The sequence below is a fragment of the Phoenix dactylifera genome, unplaced genomic scaffold (genome assembly GCF_009389715.1).
Source record: "Phoenix dactylifera cultivar Barhee BC4 unplaced genomic scaffold, palm_55x_up_171113_PBpolish2nd_filt_p 000320F, whole genome shotgun sequence".
Taxonomy (NCBI): domain Eukaryota; kingdom Viridiplantae; phylum Streptophyta; class Magnoliopsida; order Arecales; family Arecaceae; genus Phoenix; species Phoenix dactylifera.
In genome coordinates, this window is record NW_024067789.1 from 65,118 (window position 1) to 84,571 (window position 19,454).

The 19,454-nt window shown below is 52.8% G+C and overlaps 1 protein-coding gene across 1 annotated transcript; it reads right to left on the bottom strand.

The window, feature by feature from the left end:
- Nucleotides 1–2,442: 2,442 nt before the first annotated feature.
- On the bottom strand, nucleotides 2,443–4,210 carry LOC103708718 (UDP-glucose:2-hydroxyflavanone C-glucosyltransferase-like). The gene has a single exon (XM_008793775.3). The coding sequence runs from the start codon at nucleotides 4,173–4,175 to the stop codon at nucleotides 2,808–2,810; it is 1,368 nt and encodes a 455-aa protein (XP_008791997.2). The 5' UTR covers nucleotides 4,176–4,210; the 3' UTR covers nucleotides 2,443–2,807.
- Between the last annotated feature and the right edge of the window lie 15,244 nt (nucleotides 4,211–19,454).

Consider the following 19,454-nt stretch of genomic DNA (forward strand, 5'->3'; position numbering starts at 1 on the left):
TGGAACATTTTCCCATGTGCGTGAGCGTTGTCTTGATTTATCTTTCTGCATATTGTTATTATGATACTTCACCGGCAATTTTGCAGGTCTTGAAAGGACCAGTTATTTCAACCCCAAATAACTACCTGGAGATGTCAACTCTTCTATTATTAGCGGCGGCCTCAACATTTCCCTTCCTTTCCTGTTTGCTTTCTGCACAAGAGGCTGCACGGTACAATAAAACGTAAGAAAAAGCGCAAACAATCTCAAGCTTTGCGACTTTTTAATAATTTTCACCTTTCATATTGATGCAGGAGCATGGGCTCAAGCATGCATGGAGATCGAGTCCTCTCCTTGAGTATGCATCGAATTATATTGGGTCGAAGAGTTTTAGTGCTAAAACACATTGGATCCACGAGTTTTAGCGCCAACACACACATTGAGTCCAAGAGTTCTAGCACCAAAACATATTGGGTCCAAGATTTCTAGCATCTAGTTATATTGGGTTTTAATGTTTCAACGCCCTATTACATTGAGACCTAGTAGCGTTGAAGAGTTCTAATTTATTTGGCATCTTTGTAATGGGTCCATGTGTCGTAAAAGAGTCTTAGCTAATTTAGATACTTAGTCATATATCAATTAGAGAGTTCAAGTTAATTAGTAGTCTTAAGTTTAGAAGTTTGTGTCCAACATTGGGTGTGTCTAATATTATATTGAGTCTTTTTGTTTGGGCATATTAAGTTCTCTTGAGTTAGTGTCCAATGCCTAAATCACATTGAGTCTAAGGCGTTGAAAAGTTCTTGTGTGTGTGTGGAGTCTAGTCATTTAGTCCTCGTGACATTTGGGAAGAGTCCTAGCCGACTTGGACTCTCATTCCATGCGCCATGAAGAGTTCAAGTCGAGTGGGAGTCCTATCTTGTTAGTTAATTTAGACAATTGTTTAATTTAAAAGAGTCCATGTCAAGTAGGAGTCCTAGTTTAAGTAGGAGTTTTAGTTAAAGGAGTCACTGTTAAAGTAGTTCTTTAAATTTCAGATTGTAAGAGTCCAACTAATCCTAACCTCTAACTCTATATAAAGGAGAGATTAATTCAGAGATTAGAGTTTTATAGAAAATTTGAGAGCCTCTCTCGTGAAAGAAGTGAGATGCTTTCTTTTTCTTTTTCTTGGTGAGACGTCAAGTCTTGGTAGGAGTTGGTGAAAGCGAGACTCCTTTTTTGCCATCTCTCTCATCCAAATTTATATTTATTTTTCCTTCCCTTATTTTCAGCATTTCTTTTCTATTTCTTACGCTATATCCTCTTCTTAATTAAGAGTCCTAGTAAGAGAAGGACTTCTCCCTTCTCCTCATGCCATCCTAGTCATATCTCTTCTTTTCCTCACTTGATATCCTTTTATTTAAGAGTCCTTGTGACAGAAGGACTCTTCCTCTTATCTCATGCTAACAACCATCCTTATCTTACGCCATATTGTTTTCCAAATAGAAACAACTCAAAACAAGGTGAATGTATAGTCACTTGTATAGAGGCCTAGGCTCGGGGGTCTGGTCGTGAGGACAGGGGGACTCGTGCCGCCTACCTAGCCTATCACTACTGGCTAGATAGGAACGCTCGAGTCTTCAAGGGAGGCGGCCTTCATTTGGGGGTGGTGGCGGCCCGAGCGCTACAGCACGCAGCGGAAATAACAGGCATCATTGAGGTATCACTTACTAGGTTGGCCAGAGACATTTGGGCCCCTCATTTTGCTCTTACAGCGTTCAAGACTATACATGTCACCTGGGTGCTTCCACCCCCTAGCTTTCTGAAGGTGAACTTCGATGGCAGCGTTATCGAGGATAGGCAAAGCGGCGGTGTGGGGCTCGTCATCAAGGACCATGATGTTAGACTAGTAGCAGCAGGGGGTCGGTAGATCTTCGACTCGTCAGTAGTATCCGACGAGCTGCGAGCTGCCTAGGAGAGTGTCTCCTATGCGAGGTGGATACTAGGCGCGGACCGCCTCCTCCTCGAAAGAGACTCGACCACGGTGATCGAGTGGATCCGGGGTCGAGGCCGCTTAGTCGAGAACCGGCCGCTTCTCCATGACATTCATAGATTATTAGGGGAGTGTGCCTTCCATCAGGCCTCGCACGTCTACCGAAAGACGAATGATGCGATGGACTGGATGGCCTCTTTTGCGGTGCACCACTTCACCTGAGCAGATCACGGATCGGTGCTAGAGTCTTTCTGTACCATGTGCCTTCTGATTTTGTTGGCGGCATTCACATCCGTTATATGTGAACCGCTGATGTACCCAAAAATTTCTACATACAATTTTTCTTATTACAACATTCATTAACAAAAAGTTCTAGAAATAAAGTAGGGCTCACACAAGTTGAGTCCTGACACCAGTACGGTGGAGATAGCGGAAGCAAATAAACTTCCAAGTCATTCTATTTTGATACGGAGGTGGAGAATAGAAGAGAATACTAGGGAACGCACGCTAATATATTCTTCAATCACTTCTTCCTTACACAGCGACATGTTACAATACATTATACAGAAACATAGAGCCCCTCCATATATCCCTTGCATAAATGCATAACTATAATCCAAAAGACCTATCTTCTAAACACTTGCATAAAATAGTAGACAAATTCTAGGGGACACTTATGTAAGAGACATGAATGATTTAATTCTGGGGACTAATTCACTTACCATGATCCCACTTACATTATTGACCTCTTGGACCATACCCATAAGATGATGCCTCCTTGAATGCCATCGAAGTTGCTTCAAAATGAGACCACCACTAAATTTGGTTTACTCACCAACAAAAGGAAACAATCTCAGCTTCATCGCATCTTTAGCATACCGATGAACTCTGCCAACCCCTTACCAGAGCTCCCATCCGCAGCCACGGCCTTCACAGCCTCCTCCCCCAGTCTCGCTGCTGAAGCCTGCAGGCCGTCATCCTCCATCAGCTGCCTCACTCGCTCACCGATCTCTTCCCCCATCACCACTTCCTCTTCACCATCCCAGCTCCACTCCACCCAAATCCCAAGCCCACTCCTAGCCACCACCTCTGCATTCACCCTCTGGTCCCCTCCTCTCGGCCACCCCAGGACTCGAACACCATGTAACGCCGCCTCGCTCAACGAGTTCCACCCACAATGGCTAAGAAAGCCTCCAATGGCTCTGTGCCTCAGAATCTCCTCTTGATCCACCCAACCCTTCACCACCAACCCCCTATGCTTCACTCTTTCTAAATACCCTTCACCCAACAACCCCTCCAACTCCACTTCTCCATCTTCTCTATCAACTATCTTACTCTTCGCCACCCACAAGAACCTACACCCACTCTTCTCTAAGCCGACTCCCAACTCCCTGATCTGTTCCTTCGACATGGCAGTCCGGTTCCCGAAGCAAACATAGACCACCGACCGTGCCGGTTGGCCGTGGAGCCAGGACAAAGGCGAGCCTTCATGACCAAGACTCGCAGCTTGCAGTGGTCCAATGGCGATCACTGGGGGGAGCCCTGGCGCCACCTTCCCCCGGTTGAGTGCTGCTAGCGCCACTGGCTCCAGTGCTTCGAACGTGTTCACCAAGATGCCACTAGCTTTTGGAAGAATTCGACCATTTTCCACGAACTGGGTGGTGAAGGGATGACTAAGGTTGTGAAGTGCCCGAGGGATCGATGCCTTGGGTACTCTCCAAAGCCCAGGGATCTCGAAGTCGCTGACGCCAGCACTGCACGTAGGGAAGCAGGCCAAGAGTGAAAGCATTGCGGCGGAGGAGATGAACCAAATGTAGCTCGGAAGGCCGATGGCAGCGGCGATGGGAATACAAGTGGAAGCCAAGAAGATGTCGATAACAAGGGCGGAGAATGGAGGAGATGAGGAGGCGAGGAGGGCGGGGAGGAGGTGCGCCGAGCCGCGAATTGCCTGCACACGGAGAAAGAAAGGGTCGGTGGAGGCGAAGCCGGAGGGATCGTATGCGACGAGGTCGAAGTCGAGACGACGGATACGAGGGAAAGCAGCAAAGAAGTCGGCGATGTGGCAGGATTCGGCGGCGGACACGGTGGGTTGGACGGTGATGAAGGAGACGTCGCAGCCGCGCTCGGAGAGAGCGGCCGCGAGGCTGCAGAAGGGCTTCAGATGGCCCATGCCCGCGCTCGGGAGAAAGGCAAGGTGGGGTTTTTCCGGGTCGCTGGAGGATGACATTTCCAATAGTGGCACGATGGAGAAGGAGAAGTCTAACTAATAATTTATAGGTGCAGGAGAGTCTGATAATGACGATTGGGTCCCTGTCACAGGGTAGGGGAAGGCGTGGCCACAAGGGCAGTTGAAAAAGAAGGGTTTTATTATTATTATTATTTATGCATTCTCCTAAATATTAAAATTTATATAAATATTTTTAATATATATATATATATTTATAAAATATTTGTTTTTTGTGTGCATTTTTTATTTTTTTTGTTTTGCATATATGCATATACCATCTAATGCCCTTAAAAAATTAGTAGTTTAAAATAAAAAATAATTAAAATATCTTTAATAGGTAGATATGCAAAAATATTAACATTTGATAACGGTATATACACAAATAACATTTTGCAAGAATATTCATATAATTTCACATATTTAGAGTTTATATAAAAAAAATCTAATTTTATCTTTTTTTCTATTTTAATCTATTTTAAAACTCGGATTTATTTAGTGCCTATTTCTCAATATTTGACAATTAGATAACAAAAATAATCATGAGATTATTCTACTTTATAACTGTTGCTGGTGGTCCAAACCGAGAACGATTGGCACAGCGGTGTGAACGGGATTCCGTTTGGGTTGCCTTGGTTGGTGTTGATTGCGCTCCACTTTCCACCGGGAAACCTGCAAGCAAGCCTCGCACCACCACTGGGGTAGTGGGGGCCCTCCGACGATCAAGTCAGAGGAGATTGGAGGAGAAGGAGAGATAATAGTAGCAAGTAAGAGAATGTACTGGAAGTTCTTGCTTACCTCCCCCCTTCTCCCCCAGCCGCATATATACCAGGCTGGGGGGTCCTTCTGGGGGGTTGGTCATCGTGTGGCACGATGGAGTTGCCACTGACATGGCCGTTACAGGGCGTCGTGGGGCAGCGCTGGGTACGGCCATGACAGGGCGTAGTGGAGCTCCGCTTTGTACGGCTGTTACAGGAGATCGTGGAGCAGCGCCGGATACGACCGTTGCAGGGAGTAGTGGAGCAGAGGGTCGCGGCGTGCTTCAGGGGAACAGCCTGTCGTTGTCGAGAGATTGCCGACTCGGGGTCGGATTGCTGGATCAAGGGGCAGCCGACTCGGGGTCGGGCTGCGAAGCCGAAGATATCCGACTCGGGGTCGGGTTACTGGATCAAGGGGCAGCCGACTCGGGGTCGGGCTGCGAAGCCGAAGATATCCGACTCGGGGTCGGGTTACTGGATCAAGGGGCAGCCGACTCGGGGTCGGGCTGCGAAGCCGAAGATATCCGACTCGGGGTCGGGTTACTGGATCAAGGGGCAGCCAACTCGGGGTCGGGCTGCGAAGCCGAAGATATCCGACTCGGGGTCGGGTTACTGGATCAAGGGGCAGCTGTAGTCTTCTTGGGCGCGCGTGCCGGTCACGTGGGGCATGGTGGCTGAGTTCCCCCGTAACAGTAGCCCCCCACTTCCGAGCCTGGAACCAGAAGGGGAACGGGTGAAGGAAGTGGTGCTTCGAGATTGCCGCCATCCCTCGGAGAGGCGCGCGCGTTTCGAGCTCCCCGCCTTCTTTATGGCGTATGGCGGTTGTTGCTGACCTGGCAGTCTGAGGATTTCGGCGGACATCCTTCCTTAATGGCGTCGATTCGACTTTGGGGCGCGAGCGACCCTTCGGCAGCCAGGCGTTCTCTGGCGTCACCGAGGCGTCACCCACCTTTCCGCCTATTTAACCGGGGGTCCTCCTCCGTCCGCCTTTCTCTTTACAGACATCTTCGAGTTTCTCCTTTGCGCTGCCGTCATCGCCGTCGGACTGTTCGCTTGCTCCTCCTTTGACGCTCTCGGAGCCGTTCTTCCTTCTCTTCTGGTGAGTTGCCCCATTCTTTAATTTAGGGCTTTCCATACTCTCCTTTTGTATTAGTGTACTCCAGTCGTTCTGGTCCTTTCCCCCTTCTTGACCCTGTCCTGACCGTAGATTCACTGGCCATTAGGGATGGGCGAAGTGAGAGCAGACCGCATTAAGTCGGAGTTAGTCGCCGAAGACCTAGATAGGTTCGTGGCTCGATACCACCTTCCCGAGGCCTGCAATGTTACGCTCCCGGGGCCTGAGGAGAGGATGTCCCATCCTCCTCCAGGGAAGGTTGCCATCAATGAGGGCATTCTTCAGGCCGGGTTCCGCTTTCCCCCCTCGGACTTAGTCGTTCAGGTGCTTCGGGGTTTAAGAGTGGCGCCGACGCAACTGGTGCCGAACTTATGGCGCGCCCTGACGGCCTTTCAGGTTCTCTGCCGCATGCACGAGGTTCCAGCCACCCTGAATGTCTTTTGGGAATGCTACGGCCTGAGCGGCCACCCCCAGGATAAAGGGTGGTGGTGCTTTGCGGCGCGGCGAGGGTGCGGCCTCGTCAAGGAGGCTCCTACCTCCATTCACGGCTGGAAGGGGCGCTTCTTTTTCGTTGACGCGGATCCCTCTTGGGGAATCAGAGCAACCTGGGAGACGCCGATGAAGTCCCCGATTGGCCTATCGAGGTTGTCGAGGGAGGAATCCGATGGCGTCGCCGTCTTGAAGGAGTTGGTTGCCGAGGGCCGGCTCCCCCCGGTGGCTCGCCTTATTTCCGAGGATACCTTGGTGAACGTCGGTCTGAGCTCGGTCCCCGCTGACCGTGAGCCCGCCACCATTTCTTTTTTAGCTCTTTTCTCCTCTTTCGTCTCGTTCTTTCCTTCAGTTTCTCAACCTCCGACCACCTCGTCCTTTTTGCAGAGATCGACGACGTCATGCGGTCAGACAAGGCAACGGCTGTTGGTAGGACGTCCCTACTGGAAGCAGTCCGGAGGAAGAAACGAGCTCCTCCGAGCGGGGCCCCACCGGCGAAGAAGTCCCGCCGGCAGGCGACTCCGACGCCGACAGACGGGTCCGGACCCACTGATCAGGGGGACGCCGCGGGCGCGGACCGGGAGTTGACGCTGTATCAGCCCTCCGATGCCGAGACTACCATTTCTCCGGAGGCATCACCCGGGCGCGCCCGAGATGGACGGGTCGGACGTGATCGGTCCCCAGCCCAGCCTTCGACTCGGTCGGCTCCGGGCGATACGAGGAGGGACGCGCCGAGGCCCCGGCCGAGCGGGACCCTGTCAATTCCAGGGGCGGTCCCCGCCCCGAGCATGGTCAGCATGACTCTTCCCCAAGCGATGGGTAAGGGTAAGGCTGCAGAACCACCGTCCGACTCCGGGGAGAAGTCGGGGTCGGCTTTCACTTTCGCCGGCGCCCGAAACCTCATCGAGACGGTGCTGCTGGAGAAGGACCGCAGGCGGGTCCGGGAGATGAGGGTCCCTGACGTCGGGGCTGCCAGCTGCGTCTGTCTCATGTCGGTGAGTGCTCTTTTGGTCACTTTCATCATTTATAGGCTCTGTTGATCCCCGCCTGACGCCCTCGTTTTTCCTATCTCTTAGCTCGCCCAGTACATGATTCGCCTGGAGGAGTGCTACGAGGAACAGGCGAGGCTTCTGGCGAGGGCCGAGAGCCAACTGAAGGCAGTAGAGGAGGGAGGTCAGGCTGCGGCGGGGAGGACGACCAGGGACCTCGAGACGAGGCTCCAGGTGGCCGAAGAGCGGGCACTCGGCTTCGCCACCCTCGAGAAGCAACTGTTGGAGGCTCAGGAGCAACTCAAGGTTGCCTCGGGTCTCGAGGGCGAGATCAAGAAGGCGGAGGAGCGGGCCGAGAAGCAGTCCCGGAAGGCTGCCGACTACCGGGAGAGGTGGGAGAAGGCCCAGCGGTCAGCCGACAACGCCCGCAACCGAACCCGGTCTCTTGAAGCCAAGCTGGGCGAATTGGAGTCGGCCTTGGAGAAGTTCCGCGCGAGCGACCAGGAGCTTCATTCGCGCCTGGAGGAGGCTGAGGCTGCTCGCATTGCCGCCGAGGCGAAGCACAAGGAGGCTCAGGCTGATCTGCTGAGGGTCTCCTCCGAGGCGGATGACCGGATTGTGGCGAAGGTCTTGGAGGCGAAGGCTCAGATTATGGAGCGGGCAGAGGCGGCGCTGGCCGAGAAGAGTGCGGAGATCGGGCGTCAGGCGGTATAGGCTTATCGTCAGTCCGCCGAGTTCACCCGTGATATGTCGGAGGCGGTACAGGCCTATCGTCAGTCCGACGAGTTCGTCCGTGACATGTCGGACGCGGGATCCGACTCCTTTGTCTTAGGCTTCGAGGAAGGCCTGGCAAGGGTGTCGGCTAAGTACCCCGAAATTGACCTGAGTGGGATCTCCCTTCTCGACTCCCCTCCGACGCCGTCGCCTGCTGATTCTCCAACCGTCTCCCTACCCCCTGCGGACGTGCTCGGCGTTCCCGACCCGGGGGTTCCTCCAAGCTGACCTTCTGTATTTTTGTTCTTTTCTTTGTGTGTTGGCGTTTTGCCAAGTTGTATGGGTCTCGGCCCTGAAACAATGAAAGTTAATGCAAATAGAGTTTCTTTATTTCACTTTCGTCCTTCTTCTTTTTAACTCTTGGTAGCGTCTCGCTGACTCCCGACTCTTGAAATTCTTCTGGCGCTAGGCCAGGTATCTGAGGGTTAGGCCTCAGGAAATTCTTCCGGCACTAAGCCAGGCGCCCGAGGGTTTGGCCTCAGGAAATTCTTCCGGCACTAAGCCAGGCGCCCGAGGGTTTGGCCTCAGGAAATTCTTCCGGCGTTAAACCAGGCATCCGAGGGTTAGGCCTCAGGAAACTCTTCCGGCACTAAGCCAGGCATCCGAGGGTTAGGCCTCAGGAAATTCTTCCAGCACTAAGCCAGGCATCCGAGGGTTAGGCCTCAGAAAATTCTTCCGGCACTAAGCCAGGCATCCGAGGGTTAGGCCTCAGGAAATTCTTCCGGCGCTAAGCCAGGCATCCGAGGGTTAGGCCTCAGGAAACTCTTCCGGCGCTAAGCCAGGCATCCGAGGGTTAGGCCTCAGGAAATTCTTCCGGCGCTAAGCCAGGCATCCGAGGGTTAGGCCTCAGGAAATTCTTCCGGCGAGGGTTAGGCCTCAGGAAATTCTTCCGGCGCTAAGCCAGGCATCCGAGGGTTAGGCCTCAGAAAATTCTTCCGGCGCTAAGCCAGGCATCCGAGGGTTAGGCCTCAGGAAATTCTTCCGGCGCTAAGCCAGGCATCCGAGGGTTAGGCCTCAGGAAATTCTTCCGGCGCTAAGCCAGGCATCCGAGGGTTGTCAGGCCTCAGGAAATCTGAGGGTTGTCAGGCCTCAGGAAATTCCGCTCGTTGGTCGGCCAAGGCTGTCGCAAGCCGAGGCGACCGGTCGGGGCTTCAGGCTAGTCTGCTCCCGGGATGATCATCGGGTTAGCCTGGCATCTGAGGGTTGTCAGGCCTCAGGAAATTCCGCTCGTTGGTCGGCCAAGACTGGCGCAAGCCGAGGCGACCGGTCGGGGCTTCAGGCTAGTCTGCTCCCGGGATGATCATCGGGTTAGCCTGGCATCCGAGGGCCGAGCCTCGGGAAATTCCGCTCGCTGGTCGTGCGCCTGTCGCTTGCCGCCCGACGGGATTTCTCCATGGCCAGCTGCGATCGTGTTTCTCCTCCTCTCCAAGCGTCGCCTGGGGAACACCAGATGGGCATTAAATGCTAATTAAGGGGTTACCTGGGAAATCGGATCGCCAGTTGCTGCTTGCGAGGAGTGTCAGTTAAGCGGCCGCGATACGCGCGTTCTTCGAGGCGGATGCGGCCTGGGGCGCGAGCGGAGATACGTGGACCTAGGGGTACAGGCCACCCGGAGTGTCCTGCACAAAGAATGCGATTAAGGAAAATGACGCTTAGGAAATCGTAGGAAGATACGCCTCGAGAGCCGGATCGGCTCCGGATTCAATGCGCCCGCATTTATTGGAGCCACCCGCATCGGAACGACCGGGGGGGCCGCAGTTTGGCTATAAATACAGGTGCAGGTGCGATGGAGCCTGCCAAGCCGGAGCTGTTCAGGTTGCCATGGATCGTGGGCCTCCTCTCCGGCGCATGGTTGAGAGACCCCTACCGAAGGAACGGGAGGCGCGCCCTTCGCGACTTCCGCCAACTAGCCGTTTCATCTGGGATCAACAAGGAGGTTCTCCCCGGCGGAACTCCGCTCTAGGCGTTTCATCCGGGATCACGTCTCCCCTCCTTGAAGTTCGGCCTCCCGATTGAGCTCCGCACCAGGTGCTTGATCTGGGACCGCGCCTCCATATGCTCTTCCCCCTTGTATTCCTTCTCTCCCCTAACACTGGGGAGGACCGGAATATCCCTTGGAGGTGGCGTTCCCCTGGAGGCAGAAAGAGCTTCGTCTGCGGCGGCTCCTCGTCTTTTTCGTGAGGCGTGGATGGCGCCTCTGGGTAGGAGCAGTGTGGACTTCTCCTTCGTCTACTTCTTCTTCATCCGCGCCGGCTCTTCGTCTTCTTCGTGAGACGCCGATGGCGCCTCCGGTTGGAAGCACCCACTTCCGGCGGGATTGCAGCCGCTTCAGATGGAGGTTTCGGGATCCCAGATCTTCAGCTCCTCGGAGTCTCCGCCTCTTCTTTACTTTCTTTACACCCTAATTCCCCTCTGGGAATTCCTTGTAATCACACGAGCACGCCATTGTAACCAGAAATTATTGAAATGAAAAGTGTTATACATTTTTGAACTGTCTTTCTGGCGTTGTCGTTCTACTGGTAATACATCCGCAGGTTAGCAGAATTCCAGCTCCTTGGAATTTCTCGACCATCTAGGGCCTCCAACTGGTAGGAGCCAGGTCGGTTTACCCAGCGAACCCTATACGGGCCTTCCCAATTTGGCGCTAGCTTCCCACCTTCCGCAGGTTGAGATGCTTTAGCTCGCCTTAGCACCAGATCTCCAACTCTGAAAAGCTTCGGCCGGACCTTGGAGTTGTAATATCGGGCCACCCTCCGCTGATACATCGCCATCCGAACCTGCGCCATTTCCCTCGCTTCTTCCAAGAGATCCAGGTTCCCTCGGAGTTGCTCCGAATTGGCCTCGGGTCGGTGCGCGGCCACCCGAGGTGAGGGGAGTCCGAGCTCCACGGGGACAACGGCTTCCGTGCCATAGGTTAGGCTGAAAGGCGTCTCCCCGGTAGGGGTCCGATGCGTGGTCCGATACGCCCAAAGGACATTCTCGAGTTCTTCGACCCAAGCTTGCCCCGTCCGACCGATTCGCGCTTTGATTCCTTGGAGGATTGTCCGATTTGTGACCTTGGCCTCGCCGTTGGTTTGGGGATGCGACACAGATGTGAACCGATGCTCGATCCCGAACTCCTCGCAGAAGTCACGGAAATGCTTGTTGTCGAACTGTCGGCCATTATCCGAGATGAGGACCCGAGGTACCCCAAATCGGACAATGATGTTCTTCTTCACGAACTTCCGGACTTGCGCCTCCGTGATAGTGGCCAGCGGCTCTGCCTCCACCCACTTGGTGAAGTAGTCGATTGCAACAATCAAAAATTTCCGCTGAGCTGAAGCGACGGGGAATGGTCCGAGGATATCCATTCCCCACTGGGCGAAGGGCCAGGGTGCAGTGATTGGTGCCAAGGGGACAGAAGGGACTCTCTGGACGTTGGCGTGGCGCTGGCAGGCGTCGCATTTCCGTACATGATCCTTTGAGTCCTCCAACAAGGTAGGCCAATAATAGCCTTGCCTCATGATCTTGTGCGCCAAGGACCTAGCCCCCAAGTGTGATCCGCAAACGCCTTCGTGGACTTCGCCGAGGACGTAGGCCGCTTCCGAGGGGCGGAGGCACTTTAAGAGGGGGGCGGTGAACGAGGTCCGATACAGCCTCCCTTCATAGAGTACGTAGTGGGCGGACTTCATGACAAGTCGCCGAGCTTGATCTTCGTCTTCAGGGAGGATCCCTTCGGCGAGGTAGGCGACAAGCGGGTCCATCCAAGACGGCTCCGGATCAATCGCCATCACCGCTCCAGCCTCGCCGATGCTCGGGGCATCCAGGGTCTCCAGATAGATCGCCCTCGACAAGTTGTGCGCGTCTGCGCTCACTAAGCGGGACAACCTGTCGGTCCTGGCATTTTCACTTCTTGGGACCTGCTGGATGTCGACACTGCCGAGGTCGGGAATGAGTGCTTGCACCTTTCGGACGTAATTCTGCATGGTCGGGTTCCGGGCTTCGAACTCCCCACGGACCTGCCCGACCACCAGCTGGGAGTCGGTGAAGACTTTTAGGCGCCGGATGCCGAGCTCCTTGGTGAGTTTGAGTCCCGTGACTAGGGCCTCGTACTCCGCCTCGTTGTTGGTCACTGGAAATCCGAACCTCAAGGCATACTCGGCTATCACTCCATCAGGGCTGGTGAGGACCAGCCCGGCCCCTCCACCTTCGGGGTTCGACGACCCATCGATGTGAAGCGTCCAAATCGGGAGGTCGAGGCTGGGTATTTCCGGCGATCTAGGTTCCGCCTCCTGCACCGTGCACTCAGCGAGGAAATCCGCGAGCGCCTGGGCCTTGATGGCGGGTCGGGGCTGGTAGCGGATGTCGAACTCACCAAGTTCTACTGCCCACTTCACCAGCCGTCCCGCATTCTCAGGATTGCTGAGGATCTGCCGCAGCGGTTGATCGGTCAAGAGGGTGACAGAATGGGCCTGGAAATAGGGGCGAAGCCTCCTGGTCGCGGTCAGCAGCGCGAAGGCGATCTTTTCAGCCTTCGTATACCGCGTCTCGGCATCCCGTAGGACCCGGCTGATGTAGTACACAGGCTTCTGGAGCTTTGCCTCTTTCCGAACCAGTACCGCACTGACTGCGGTTGGGGAGACCGCCAGATAGAGGTAGAGCATCTCCCCTTCTTGCGGCTTGGACAGCAGGGGAGGAGACGCCAAGTATTCCTTGAGCTGGTCGAATGCTGCTTGACATTCGGCCGTCCAGAGGAAGTCTTTCGGGCGTTTCAACACCTTGAAGAAAGGTTGGCAGCGTTCGACCGATTTTGCCACAAATCGTCCGAGCGCGGCGACCCTCCCAGCGAGCTCCTGAACCTCCTTCACTTTGGTCGGAGGGGACATATCTTGGATGGCCTTGATTTTGTCCGGGTTGGCTTCGATCCCCCGCTGGTTGACAATGAAACCGAGGAACCTCCCGGCCGAAGCGCCAAAGGCGTACTTCGCTGGGTTCAGCTTCATGCAAAACTTCTGCAAGGTGACGAAAGTCTCCTCCAGATCCGCGATGTGCTGGTCTGCATGGCGGCTCTTCACCAGCATATCGTCCACGTACACCTCCATGTTCCGGCCGATTTGCTCTTTGAAGATTTTGTTGACGAGGCACGGGTAAGTGGCGCCAGCATTCTTCAGACCGAAGGGCATTACCTTGTAACAGTACAGCCCCCGGTCTGTTATAAAGGCAGTTTTCTCCTCGTCCTGTGGAGCCATCATTATCTGGTTGTAGCCGGAGAAGGCGTCCATGAAAGACAGCAGCTGATATCCGAAAGTCGCGTCGACCAGTTGGTCTATCCGCGGAAGCGGAAAGCTATCCTTGGGGCATGCCTTGTTCAGGTCGGTGTAGTCGACGCACATCCTCCACTTTCCGCTCGCCTTCCGGACAAGTACGACATTTGCCAGCCATTCGAGGTAGCTGACCTCCCTTATGAATCCTGCCTCCAAGAGCTTGTCTACCTCCTGGTCGACCACTCGGATCCGATCCGGGGCACAGTGTCTCTTCTTCTGCTTTACTGGTCGGTGGGTTGGGTCGACGTTGAGGGCGTGAGAAATGACCTCCGGGTCGATCCCAGGTACATCGGCCGCCGACCAGGCAAATACATCGGCGTTGGCTCGGAGGAATTCCACCAACCGAGCCCGAGCTCCCGGGTCGAGATTGGTGCCAACCCGGACCGTCCGGTCCGGGCGACCTTCCTCGAGGGGAACTTCGATCACACCTTCGGCCGGCTCCCCGTGCCGCAAGGCCACCTCGTCTCTGGCGTCGAGGGACTCGACGCTTAAGGCTTCTACGGGCTTCTTTCCTTTGAGAGTTGCTAGGAAACATTGCCTTGCGGTCGGTTGGTCACCTCGGACCTCTCCAATCCCGGCCGCCGTGGGGAAACGCATGAGCAAGTGGTACGTAGAGACCACCGCGCGAAGGGCGTTCAGTCCGGGTCGTCCGAGGATAGCGTTGTAGGCCGAGGGAACACGGACGACCAAGAACCCGAGCCGCACCGTGGCTTCTGCGGGTGCAACGCCCGCAGTCACAGGCAGCTCAACGACACCTTCAGCCGAGACAGCGTCACCAGTGAATCCTATGAGGGGGGTGGATGTTTTGTGCAACAATTGTCTGGACAAGCTCATCTTTTGGAAGGCCTCGTAAAACAAAATATCAGCTGAGCTTCCACTATCCACAAGAACACGCCTTACATCATAGTTTGCCATAGTGAGGGAGATCACCATGGCGTCATCGTGGGGGGTCTGAACCCCCTTTACATCTTCATCACAAAAGTGATTACATTACCGACCCTCTGCCTCTTTGCGACGGCTGTCCCTGATGCTTCAGTCGAGCCCCCTGCGTTCCTCTCGGGCCGGGGGCAGCCCCCAGTGATAGTATGGATCACGCCCGCGACGGGTCGATTCTGCTCCCGAGGCTCCGGAGGGGCCGAGTCGGCCGGACGCGAGTCTGCGGGGGGACGTCGGTCGTTCACATATCGACCGAGACGCCCTCGGCGGATGAGAGCCTCGATCTCGTCCCGAAGCTGGAAGCAGTCTTCGGTGTCGTGGCCGTGGTCCCGGTGGTACTCACAGTACGCCCGAGAGGGCCTCCTCCCAGAGATCTTCTTCATCTGTCTCGGGACCGGGAGGTCCTCCCGCCCCTTGATTTCCATGAGGATCTGGGCCCGGGGAGTCAGGAGAGGAGTGTACCGGTTGAAACGTCGGGGCGGAGAACGAGGGCGTAGGGCGCCGTGGTTCCTCGCTGGCGACAGGCTTCTGCGCCGATGTTGAGGCGTCGGGCTCCTCCTCTGGCGTGCCTCTTTTCGCCTTTTCTTCCCGAGCTTTGGAGGGATCTCGGCGGCCTCCTTGCTCCGGTGGGCGGCCGCCTCCTCGGCGTCCGCATACTGGTTCGCCCGGGACAACAGCTCCGGGAAGCTCCGTGGCAGGCGTTTGTCCAGGGAGAAGGTGAGTCTGCCCTTTCGGAAGCCACGCTTCAGGGCTGAAAGAGCCACTTCCTGGCTCAGGTTCCGGACTTCCAGCGTAGCCTTGTTGAAGCGGGTAAGATAATCCCGCAAGCTTTCTCCCTCGTTTTGCCGGACATCAAAGAGGGAGTCGGAGACCAGTCGCCGCCGGCTACTGACGGCGAAATGGGTGATGAAGAGGCGAGTAAACTGGTCGAAGGACTGGATTGAGTTAGCCTCCAAGCCGGCGAACCACGCCCTTGCCGGGCCACGGAGGGTCGCCGGGAAGGCCTTGCAGAGGAGAGGATCTGATGCTCCGTGGAGGAGCATAAGGGTCCTGAAACTCTCGACGTGATCCCGCGGGTCCGCCGCCCCGTCATAGGGCTCGATCGCCGGCATTTTAAACTCCGGCGGATTCGGGGTCCGCAGGATCCTCGAGGCAAGCGCCGGCTGGGAGGAGATCTCCAAGTCGGCGAAGGGATCTTTGGAGTGGCCCTTCAGGACCTGGAGTTGTCGGTGGAGATCGTCCACCCGTCGGTCCAGGGAGCGCGACCGATGGGTGGGAGACAAGGAGCACCGAGAGGGGGACCGACTGGAGCGCGGGTTCCTTGAGGACTGGGGGGTCTGGGAACGCGCCCGGGCCTGCCTCTCGTACCCCGCGCAGCTCCGATGGGAAGGTCCCGGCAGAATGGATCGTGCTCGAGAATCTTCCTCGCGCCGGCGCCCCTCCCCATGGGAGAGGAAGGAGCGCGGGTTGAGGAGGGCAGGTGAGCGCTCAGGGAGCAGCGGCTCCTGGGCCCGCTGCGGTGCCCGAGACATCACACCCTGCAGGTTCTGCACTGCCTCCGCGAGGGTGCGAACCTGCTGGGCTAACTGGTCGAACTGAGCGGCTTCGACCATCTGAATGGGGGGTGGAACGGTGGAGTGTTGCTGAGAATGTGTTGGAGACGCAGCGGCCTCCCGGCCGGAGGCGCGAGAGGCCCCGCGACCGGAGGCATTGGAAGCTCCACGACCACCTCGCCGTGCCATTACGATCGCTCTGAGATTCGGCCCTTCCTCTAGCGCCAACTGTTGCTGGTGGTCCAAACCGAGAACGATTGGCACAGCGGTGTGAACGGGGTTCCGTTTGGGTTGCCTTGGTTGGTGTTGATTGCGCTCCACTTTCCACCGGAAAACCTGCAAGCAAGCCTCGCACCACCACTGGGGTAGTGGGGGCCCTCCGACGATCAAGTCAGAGGAGATTGGAGGAGAAGGAGAGATAATAGTAGCAAGTAAGAGAATGTACTGGAAGTTCTTGCTTACCTCCCCCCTTCTCCCCCCAGCCGCATATATACCAGGCTGGGGGGTCCTTCTGGGGGGTTGGTCATCGTGTGGCACGATGGAGTTGCCACTGACATGGCCGTTACAGGGCGTCGTGGGGCAGCGCTGGGTACGGCCATGACAGGGCGTAGTGGAGCTCCGCTTTGTACGGCTGTTACAGGAGATCGTGGAGCAGCGCCGGATACGACCGTTGCAGGGAGTAGTGGAGCAGAGGGTCGCGGCGTGCTTCAGGGGAACAGCCTGTCGTTGTCGAGAGATTGCCGACTCGGGGTCGGATTGCTGGATCAAGGGGCAGCCGACTCGGGGTCGGGCTGCGAAGCCGAAGATATCCGACTCGGGGTCGGGTTACTGGATCAAGGGGCAGCCGACTCGGGGTCGGGCTGCGAAGCCGAAGATATCCGACTCGGGGTCGGGTTACTGGATCAAGGGGCAGCCGACTCGGGGTCGGGCTGCGAAGCCGAAGATATCCGACTCGGGGTCGGGTTACTGGATCTAGGGGCAGCTGTAGTCTTCTTGGGCGCGCGTGCCGGTCACGTGGGGCATGGTGGCTGAGTTCCCCCGTAACAATAACAACTACTGTATCTTATTTTATCGAAACATAGCTTATAATAATTATTATTATAGATGCATATATGAGGACATATATTAGAATATATAAAATAATTAGAATATCTTAAAAGCACATGATAGATTGTCATAATTAGGCTTCCTTGCATTGCTATGCTCATGGGTGGAAGAATAACATCAATTATCCTCAAACAAAATTATTGAAGGACTTCGAACCCTTCAGACTTATTAACAATCTCTACGGCCATATGGTAGAAAGCCACCTCTTATGTTGTGTATCTTAAACCACTTTTTTTGAAGCTTTAATTTTCTAGAAGAAGAAAATTTCTAGTGTATGGGGCCTATCTTGTCACAATAATTTTAAGCCAGCCACCGGCCTGCACATGAAAAATTTTTCAACTCTAAAAGATAAACATTGTAAATCTCATACGCTAAAAGATAAATATTGCAATTCTTTCACAATATTTTTTTTAAATAATTCACAAAACTACAAGCAAGACCTAACCATCTTCATGTAAAAAAAATCCAATGATGGGCTGTCTATGGTGGAGAAAGGAGTCGAGAAAATGATTTTGATTCCAAACAAAGAAGTGAAAGAGAGGGTCGAGAGAGATCGAAAAATTTCTCAAAGGAGATAGAGATATTAGTTTCCAATGAAACCTGTTAACCTGTTATTCGCTTCAAAAATAAAAAGATACTTTCATAATTTTAATTAATTTTTAATTTAAATAAATATATTTTTGGCTAATTACGTTAGTTGAATCGCTATGTCAAAGGTATTAATACAAAAATAATATTTTGTGAGAGTATGCAGTTAAATATCAATTTGGAGGGCATTCATACAAATTTCAATATTTAGAAGGATATTTATGCAAAAATTTAAGAATTTTTTATATATGTATATCCTCCTAACTATATAAAATTACATGAATACCTTCAAAATTGCTATTTGTATATATATCCTTATATACGTTTCTTTTTACATGTTTACCCATTAATGATATTTTCGTCATTTTAATTTTAAACCGCTAACTTCTTAACGACGTTAGATGGCATGGATACATACATAAAAAAAGAGTTTTTTGCATGGATACCCTTCTAAATACTGGATTTTGCATTAATATCCTTCCAAAATTGATTTTTGTATATATACCCTTGTAAAACTCTGCTATTGTACAAATACTCGTAATAAAATGGTTGTTCTAACGGTGTACAAGAAAAATCATATTTATATTAATTGAAAATAAAATAAATTTTAAAATTATGCTATTGTCTCTATCTTTTTCTCCTGCTATTGGAATCACGATCTATTTGCATGTCTACCCATTAAGAGTATTTTAGTCATTTTAATTTGAAACCGTTAATTTTTTAACGTCGTTAGATAGCATGCGTACATATGCAAAAACAAAAATTAAAAAAGGATAAAATGGAAAAACAAGTGTTTTATGAGGCTATACATGCAAATATAATTTTTAGAAGGGTATTCATGCAAAATTCGATATTTAGAAGGGTATTCATGTAAACCCCCCCAAAAAAAGAGTATGCACACAAAATAAGTGTTTGATGAGGATATACATATAAATATCAATTTTGGAAGGATATTCACGTAAATATATATTTTTTTTATAAATTTAGAGAACCCATCTACTGGAATTTTTAATATAGGAGAGCGACTAGAAACATCGTAGTACAAGTTCTCTTAAATTAAAATTTATTTAAATTAATATTTTATTTTAGATTAATGTTAGAATTATGAGGTATTGTAAGCTGTGTTAGATAATGAAATAAAATTTACATATTATTAGTTAATATTCATGATGTTATGTTAGAATGTTTTATAAAAAAAAGATATATACAATTGATGCGACATCTGGTTTCCGATCTTCGGCGGAGGCGTGGCTCGTCGGAAAGATGTAGCATTAACGCCAACGGTGAGACTGATGTTGACTGGCTACCGTTTCGTTGCAGCTGCCCTTCATCACCCACCCGTCGTTAATGAAGCAACCGAAGTAGAAGATTGTCGGCATGTTTCTGTTTTTTTACATATTATTAGTTAATATTCATGATGTTATGTTAGAATGTTTTATATATAAAAAAAAAGGATACGATTGATGCGACATCTGGCTTCCGATCTTCGGCGGAGGCGTGGCTGGTCGGAAAGATGTAGCATTAACGCCAACGGTGAGACTGATGTTGACTGGCTACCGTTTCGTTGCAGCTGCCCTTCATCACCCACCCGTCGTTAATGAAGCAACCGAAGTAGAAGATTGTCGGCATGTTTCTGTTTTTTTTTTAATTTTTTGTGTGGACCGCATCCAT